Here is a 9,140-nt window from a genome sequence, read left to right as displayed (position 1 = left end):
CAATAAAATAAAAAAAATACAACAAAAAAGTATAGTACTGCACCTCCTCCAATTGGAAGGTGCAGATTCCCCAATCAAAGGAAAAAGGAAAAAAAGAAAAAGCCAACTTTGAGAAAATCTTACTAAAAGTGACCGTTCCCACGGTCCCACCTGTCATCTAACCGTTGCAAAACTTGAGAGTGGGACCGGACCCAGTTGGCCCGGTTCAAGAAACGGGTTTGTGGACCGAGTCAACTCGGTGGCCTTGGTTGTCACCACCGTGAGCCACTTGCCGGCTATCTCCTCCTTCTTCATCACCCCCTTCGTCTTGATCTCTTTAACCAAATCCCAAAACCCATTGTTCTTTCTTCTGTTCACAAACAAAAGCACCAACTTTTCTTGACTCTCTTCCAATCTCTTCAAATAATCCACCAACTCGCTCAACTCTCCCACATCCATATCCTCCATTCTGTTCCCAAGTTCCTCTAACCGCAACAAAATCTCACCCTGAACGCTTCTATAATCCTCACCCACCATTCTCACCACTTCATACACCAACTCGTTCCTCTGAAGGTGCAACGACTCAGGCACACGGCTTATTTGCTCAACAAAAACCACAAGACCTTCTAGTTTATACAACAAATCAGCGTTCGAAAGCCCCAAAACCAAACACTTTCTTTCTTGCGCGTCTTTCTTGGATCTTTCGTTTAAAGAAGAGCTCATATAATAACCCAAAACTCTCGAAACCGTTAAACTCTGTTCTAGAACACTCGCGTACCATCGAACCCACGAACTCAGTTCCAACGATTCAACCTCCGAGTCATCGCGGAAGGTTGAAAGGTTAAGGAAATTGTGGCCACCATAGGAAGGGTAATGACATAGCTGGTCCTTGAGCGTGAAGGGTCCCTTGATCACAACATTGTGAAGCGTGAAAAGGCATTTTAGGGCTACGGTGGCACTTCGCGTCTGGTGAAGACGGTCCATGAGAGCGTCGATGCAGGCACGCGGTAGAACGTGTGAGCCGTGGCCGATGGCGAGCACGGCGGCGATTTTTGACTCCGACGGAGGAGCGGCGAGGCTGTGCGTTGTGGCGCGGAGGACGTTGACGCGAACGGAGGACACGTGGCGCTTCATTGATAGGGATGCTGCGATCACTGAGGCTGTGTCTTTGAGGATGTGAGCGAGATTTCTGAGCCTCTTTTGCTGGGCCATCGCAACAAGAATGTAACAATGGAAATAACGATGGAGTGTTAGGAGAATATAAAGGGTATAAATTTGGGTTCAAGAATTAGTGCTCTGTTCTGAATAATTGGCACATGAACAGAGTCAAAAGACCCTATCTCACTCGCATTTGGACACGCATACGCTTTCTATTTTATTTATTTGTGAAAATTAAAACTAGGTCCTTTTTTTCGGTAATGCCCCTAAAAGTCTCTATTATAGTTAATTTGATTGAACGAGAAAATTGAATTCAGACAGGCATTTTCGATCTTTGTGAACGCGGCCAAGGAAACTAGATTTTTTCTTTCGCGTGGATCGAAGACTATTTATTATGATGTACAAAAATAACCACTATTATTAAAATCGGATTGACCTGGTCGGGACGCTTCAGGAATTGGTAAATCGATCATATAACCGGTCTGATTTAAACAATGGATTGGTCATGCATTAGAACCAACCGGTGCGACCTAATCTGACCCAGCTGATTTTCATAAAAAACCGGTGACCCGGTCGGTGACCGGTGACTCAACCCGGTCCAAAAAAAAAAAAAATTCCAAAACTTTTTTTTTTCAAAAAAAATCACAATGGACATATTTGAATATTTTTTTTGCTTATTGACTTACATAAGTTATGTACCTACAAAACTAATATTATCTCAATTATGTACGAAAATTTGAATTAATTTATAGTTAGAGATGTCGTTTTCTGAACCTAAAGCCCCGTATCACGATCATTATATTTTTGTCTGATCTTTTGTTGGACAATAATATGTGATTTATTATTTTTTATATTAAAATATTTGAAATTTTTATCACTTTTTTTTAGATATTTGAGTATGTTTATAATTTTTAATATAAATTATAAAATTACAAATAATTACCGGGTCATGCGGTTAAACCAGTGAGCCAGTATCTCGACCGGGTCAATGACCAGACTAGTTTTGATAACATTGTAAATAACAATCTTTTTATTTAATTTGACCATTTCCATAAATAACAGCCTTATTTTTTATTTGTTTTTTGGTTTGCTTTTCTCACCTTTATTAAATCAATCATTGTTTTATTCATTTTACCGATATTTATGTAGGTTTAATTCAAAGACACATGAGTCAGTGCTATATAACCTTCGGCAATCTTGATCCTAAGGAAGGTTCGATTGATTTGCTCCTTCTTCTCAAACTAGCTGCAATCATTCATTAGAGTTAGGATGATAGATTAAGTGTACGGTGTATGATGTAAGGCTGAGTATGAGATTCAAAGGTATAAAGGCTGGAAGTGTATGATCGTAACAAGGCTCAGAGAATGTGGTTGGATACTTGGATATTATCTGAATGAATTGTCCCCATTTGATATTGCAGATGTATTTATATCAACCTTGGGATGCAATTATTGCGGTGATCGTGGATATAATCCCATGATTCGAATTTCAGATATGCCTTGTCGGGTAAAAGGGTATTCAGTCCCTCGTCAGGTGGGTTCAGTCCATTAGACCTAAATTCGGTGGGCCTCATCGGATAAATACCCGAAACAAGAATAGTAGCCAATGGGATAATATGAAAAAATCATTCAAATTATAGAGATTCAAGCATTAACGGAGTAAACAGAAATAATAATCGATAATTATAAAGGACAAAGCATTAATATTTATTATTTATATTAAATAGAGGACTATAAAATAAGCTAACAAATCATAAAATATTAGTGAATAAGAAAAATAATCTGAAATGATCTTCTAGTATTTTTGAAATTATTTCAAGATATGATCATCTTAATATTATAAAATATTTTTAAATATTTTATCAATTTCCCCCCATTTTAGCCTAATCAAAATATTCAACTATATATAGCATTCTATAATTACATCCTAATTTGTAATTGAATCCTGCAAAATTAATGTACGGTAAATAACGGTGTTATTTATATCCACTTTTTAGTATATTCTGATATGAATCTTTGGAGAGCCCAAGGTAGAATTGTAACATTCCTCGCGTTGCTCAATTGCAATCAAGAGATATAATAGAAATTATTTCTGATATCAATTGATATGAACCTTAAAAGAATCTCACCCAAAAATTAGTTATGAGATAGGAAAGCGAAAAGTTCATATAACCTCACACCAAAACCCATAATTCTGATATGGTATTCCAAGCCCCATACTTTGAAGTGGGATTGTAACGTGTTCTTTCTCTTTTATTTTTCAAGTGATAAAACAAGACAAATATCTTCCAACTCATTTTTTTACAAGGTGTAGTATAAAGAAAAGTGTGCAAAAATTGTGTACAACCATCGTTTTCTTTCTTTCTATTTTTTTTTGTTCGGGACCATATGTATGCTACTGATCTGCATTTACAAATTGATCATAAAATGGCAGTAGATAGTGAAACAACTCAAGCAAGGCATAGCAGAGGTGGCCTTCACGACCATTTGTCTTCTGATAGTCAAGAATTTGAAGGCCTGTTCATTTGATCACAAACTTGGCCTGATTTCCAATTGCATAACTGTAGATTCGGTACCAATAAATAAGAAAGAATTTATGATTAGAACTGAAATAGTACATCTCACTGAACTTTACTAGATTTTTTTTTAGATTTAAGTGTTTTAATCAAATGTACATATTAAAATTGTCAATATATATATATATATATATATATATATATATATATGTATATATATATGGCTTATCATTTCTACAACTGTCCGAGATAATTTTATCTCCGGCTACTAAATTATAACCATACAGTGATAGATCAATGGTGATAAAGGAAGAGAGAGAAAAATAGAATCATAATTATTCAAATTCAAAGGTGAATCAATTAATATAAGAAAATAAATAAACAAAACGACGTCGTTTTGGGTGGTTGGAGATAAACTTATCTCAAGTTGACAGAGAAATATTTTTCTCATATATATATATATATGGGTTTTATAAGAGGGGCTTATAATTTCTCAAGCTGCCAGAGATAACTTTATCTCCGGCTACTATATCATAACCGTACAAAGATGGATCAATGGTGATAAAGAAAGAGAGAGAAAAAGGGAATCATGATCATTCAAAGGTGAATCAATAAATATAAGAAAATAAATAATCAAAACGACGTAGTTTTGGGGGGCCGGAGATAAACTTATCTCAAGCAGCTTGAGAAATATTTTTCCCTTATAAGAGTTATGTTGTAGGAAAAGTGATTGTGTAATGTTATAGAGATTCGTTTTGCGTACCAAATTTTTTATTTTTTTTGCTTTAAAAAGTGAGGGCCCCACAAAATGTTGTGTGTAGAAAAAAATTTCTGATCATGTTAAAGGACAAACTAAAACCCCTATATATATAAAGAAAATCCCTATCACTCAATCTACATTTCATTTTTCTTTCACTTAAATAAAATGGATAGAAAGAATAGAGAGAGAAAAAGTCGGATCAGTTGAGCACTTTATTTTAGTTACTTGTATAATCAACTATCAATACAATTACTTAAGAACTAACCGGAAAAAAGTGCTTGGCTGGTTCTATTTTTACTTTTTTGGGTACACTGGCTGCCTACCTATTTTGTTGAAGTGAGAAAGAAACAAAATATGAATTGAGCTCAGAGAAAAAAAAATGTAAAAATATTTTTGACTATTTAATATATACATTTTTTCGAAATCATAGATGAAAATTATCACAAGGTGATTATTAATAAAATGTTTACAATATGTAAGATATAATTTATGGGTAATATTACTATCATGTAACATGAGAGTAATTCTCTCATGTTACAGATAGAATTCAAGTAGGACCTGCTATTTAAAAGCAAAAAAGAAAAAGAAAAAAAAGGGCACGATTTTCGAAATGAGAGAAAAGGAGATAACTACCTCATGTAAAATGAGAGTAGTATTTCCTATAATTTATCCTCACAATCTTTTAACACATTTTCTTACTCATATATTTGTTTCATAAAAAATGATAAATATATTAAATAGAGTATTTCTCATTTTAATATTTATTATTTAAAAAATGAGGGAGATTATATTTACACAATTTTCTCTTACAATATCTTACAATCAGATATTAATAATTAATTTATGCAATTTAATGATTATAATTTATTGGATTGTACTTATTAATTAATCATTGATTTCAATTTTTTATAAACACTTTTTTTTTTGTAGACACTTTTTCTAAAAACGTAGAGTGTGGTATATCTACGTACACGCAACTTAATTTCCACTTATATATATAGGCTTAACATTTCTCAAGCTGTCGGAGATAACTTTATCTCTAGCTACTAAATTATAACTGTATAAAGATGGATCAATGGTGATAAAGGAAGAGAGAGAAATGAAATCATAACCATTCAAAGGTGAATCAATAAATATAAAGAAATAAATAATCAAAACGACGTAGTTTTGGGGTGGCTGGAGATAAACATTTCTTAAGCAGCTTGAGAAATATTTTTCACATATATATATATATATATATATATATATATATATATATATATATATATATATATATATATATATATTGGGTACAATACATATTGAAGATATTATTAATGCAAAAAAAAAGTAACTTGATTGGAAGAAAACAAAAAGAACGTAAAAATTTTGATCGAATAAATGGATCGAAAGCTCAAGCAGAAGCACCGATTAGACCATGAAATTTAAATAACCATTTTTTTAAAAGGAATACCAAATAACATAATAATATATATAAGTATATAACTAGGAGGCAATAGAATATCAGAAAAATATTTCTTAATGCAAATAATTTATATGAATTTACTTTCAAAACGACGTTATTTTGGGATCGAAATATTAAAAAATTATAATTATAAAGACTATAATAATCCTGAAATAAATTAAAATTAAAAAAAACATCATAATTTTCGTCCAAAACGACGTCGTATTGGACTTACTGCAGATAACTTATCTGCAGTAAGTGTAGAAAAAACGAACCCATAGAATATTTATTTTATGACTTTGATGTTTATACAATGATTGTAGATAAGTTATCTATATTCTCTACAAAAACGACGTTGTTTTGGGTTAAAAAATTAAAAAATTATAATAAAAAAGACTATTATATTCCTGTATTAAATTATAATTACAAAAATACTTTGATTTCCGCATCAAAACGACGTCATTTTGAGCTCAATATAAAAAATTTATCTACATTGACTATAGAAAAAGAGCGAACCCTTATTTTATTAATTGCAACTTTATATTATTTTATATTAAGATTTAAATATAATGGGCAGACAATAAACATTATTAATCCAAATTGATATCAATTCAAAAAAAAAAAAAAGAGAGTAGAAATTTCATTAAAAAATAAACTTCACATAATAGAAGAGAAAAACACATCAATTGTAATATAATTCATTGTTATTTTTTTTATCCATTTAAATTTAATTGTGAACTATTCTTAATTAAGACAAGAAATTACCTTATATATTCATCTCTAGAGTTTCATAGAGTTTGGACTGAGCCGTTCAATTGACAAGCCGGTTCCTTGGTCCATCGTAGCCTCTGTTGAGATCTGATTTAGAGTTTCATATTTACAAAATCTCTTCTCTTCTGTTCCACCCAGAATGAACACTATAAAAATTTCAAATCCTAAAACCATGCAAATAAATATGTTTATATATATATTATAAAAAAAGTAATTAAGTGAAGACGAAACCTCAGTTGGTAAAAGTATAACCGGGTGTGAAACTATTCATCTTTAATCTTCATCCACCTAATCTAACCCCAAACAATCATCTAATCCTCGCGACCTGGAAATAGCCGATCCGTAGATCGTTCTTCCACGTCATCCATTGGCACCGAACCCTTCACTGATCTGGTCGAACCGGCCTTACTCATAAACGGTGGCGTCCAAGTGAACTCCCACCGGTCCGGCCGGCCGAACCGTTCGTCGGTCCTTCCAGCAACGCTGCTGCCCACGCTTCTTGTCCTGTAATCCCTCCTCCCACTGTTCTCTCGCGTAAACGTCACGCCACAACTCTTGGTCCGGCTCAGCGTCGAGTTCACCAGCTGGTTCCGCACCTCCTCCGGCAACCTCAGGGTGAACCGCTCGCAATTCTCGCCCGGTTGAATCAGCGAGTGACCGGTCGAGTGAGACCGCGGAAACCAGTTACCGATCCTAAACCCCGTTGACCTTGTCCGAGGTGAACGGTTCTGATTAACTGAATTAGTATTCACCTTTGGAGAATCAGCTACCACTCCAGTTTCGTTGCGATTGTTGTTGTCGTCCTCGACCCGTGTATCCTGTCGGGGCTGGTCATCCGAATCGGATCTGGATCCATTACCTTCATGATCCGAGATCTGAAGCGCAACGAATGACGTGTCACCGGGCCTTGGAACGAGGTTGGCCCGACAAACCGGACAGGTGGAGTGAGTGGCCAACCAAGCGTCTATGCATTCAGGATGGAACACGTGGCTGCACTTTGGGATCAAACGCAGCGTTTCGTTGTCTTCGAACTCGTTGAGGCACACGGCGCATTCTAGCGTGGCCCTCCCAATCTTGAGAGCCTTCACGGTGGAGTAGACGAAGGTGGGGAAGGTGTCGATGATCTCCTGGTCCAAACCGCGCGGTCTCCGGTGGCTTCCGGCGATCGGAAAAGCAAGGTCTAGCCTCCCTCTGATACTTTGCTCCGCACACTGGCGAGTGTAGATGGAAAGAAAGCCTAATATGAAGAACACAACGACCAGGATCACCAGGACGATCGCCATGGATTTATCGAACTTAAGCTTGTTACTAAATATGTCCGGCGGTGGAGGTGTTAAAGTATTTGGTAGTTGTGCGGTTGCCGGCGGCAGAACCTGTATGATAAAAAGAAGAAGAAGAAGAAGAAGCCATGGAAGGGGATGGTGGGAATAACAGCGTAGTTGGAGAGTGAGAGTGGTCATGAGGGTTCAGGTGGATTTCATTTGCTGCAACATTAAGCAAAGGATTTGATGGTAATAATCGCAATTAATACCCAACCCTTACTTACACACGCCCGCTAATTGCTCATTTGTTCCCTTTTCTCTCAGAATATTAATGATAATTGGTTGTTACTATAGCAGATGTGCGCTTTTGATTGGGGTGTCGAATCATAAAAGACGATGCAAACATACAAGAAGAATGAGTGTTTGATTAGTTCTGTTCTGATAGAGGGACAGAGTGTCGGGGAATCGTTTATTCAACTTATTTTGTTTTGGGTCTACAATTTTAATGTAATTTGACTATTTGTAATTTGGAGGAGCCACCTGATTCACCATGGGCTTTTGATCTCAGTGACTGCTCGAATAACTTTAGATGGAAGAGTTTCAGAAGAGGACAAATTTTTTAATGTAATAAAAGGAGAAAGTTATATTTATCATCAATTAAATTTATTATTTATTATTAAATTTTAATCATTAAGTTTTGTTAATACGATGGTTATAATTTATTTAATGATATTTATTAATAAATTATTAATTTTTAATAAATTATAATTATCAAATTAACGAAAATTAACTGTTAAGATTTGGTAATATAAAATAATAAATTTAATTGATGGTAACTATAACCTTCACTGTAAGTAAATGTTATCTTATTTTAAATTTTTTTAAATAGTAAGATATTTCTAACTTTTTAATCATTCCCTATTTAGTTTAATAAATAGTTATAACTTTTTTTAAAAATAAAAAATTATCACTCTATTCTTTTCTAGTCAAACACTTCCCACCAAACATAAGCCGATTAGTCTGCCACAGTGTCTATGTTTACAGCTACAAAGGATATATGCTACTTAAAGTCATTATTATTTATTCACGAGTTAAGGTGTTTGCCTTCAGCGCCTTGAAAATGGGGGACATTTTCAGTGTTTGGTAAACAGAATGAATTTTTCATTGTAATATGCTAAGTATGTTTAATATTTGTCTATGTCTTTGTCTCCTCTGCATCTTATATCATTTTGCTTGCTTGTTCTCGATCCC

The 9,140-nt window shown here is 34.4% G+C and overlaps 2 protein-coding genes across 2 annotated transcripts; both read right to left on the bottom strand.

Moving 5' to 3' along the window:
* On the bottom strand, nucleotides 1-1,191 carry LOC133314328 (putative clathrin assembly protein At4g40080). The gene has a single exon (XM_061515798.1). The coding sequence runs from the start codon at nucleotides 1,189-1,191 to the stop codon at nucleotides 154-156; it is 1,038 nt and encodes a 345-aa protein (XP_061371782.1). The 3' UTR covers nucleotides 1-153.
* A 2,235-nt stretch (nucleotides 1,192-3,426) lies between these two features.
* On the bottom strand, nucleotides 3,427-8,519 carry LOC133314316 (RING-H2 finger protein ATL11-like). Its single transcript, XM_061515784.1, has 3 exons — nucleotides 6,859-8,519; nucleotides 6,622-6,752; nucleotides 3,427-3,697 (listed from the first exon to the last, which is right to left on the bottom strand). Exon 1 carries the CDS (start codon nucleotides 8,085-8,087, stop codon nucleotides 6,939-6,941), a length of 1,149 nt encoding a protein of 382 aa, XP_061371768.1. The 5' UTR covers nucleotides 8,088-8,519; the 3' UTR covers nucleotides 3,427-3,697; nucleotides 6,622-6,752; nucleotides 6,859-6,938.
* Nucleotides 8,520-9,140: the final 621 nt, after the last annotated feature.

This window comes from Gastrolobium bilobum, unplaced genomic scaffold (genome assembly GCF_033153095.1).
Source record: "Gastrolobium bilobum isolate Gb01-03AN ecotype WA unplaced genomic scaffold, APGP_CSIRO_Gbil_v1 utg12160, whole genome shotgun sequence".
In the NCBI taxonomy this organism is placed as follows: Eukaryota; Viridiplantae; Streptophyta; class Magnoliopsida; order Fabales; family Fabaceae; genus Gastrolobium; species Gastrolobium bilobum.
This window is presented reverse-complemented; position numbering and strand designations above follow the sequence as displayed.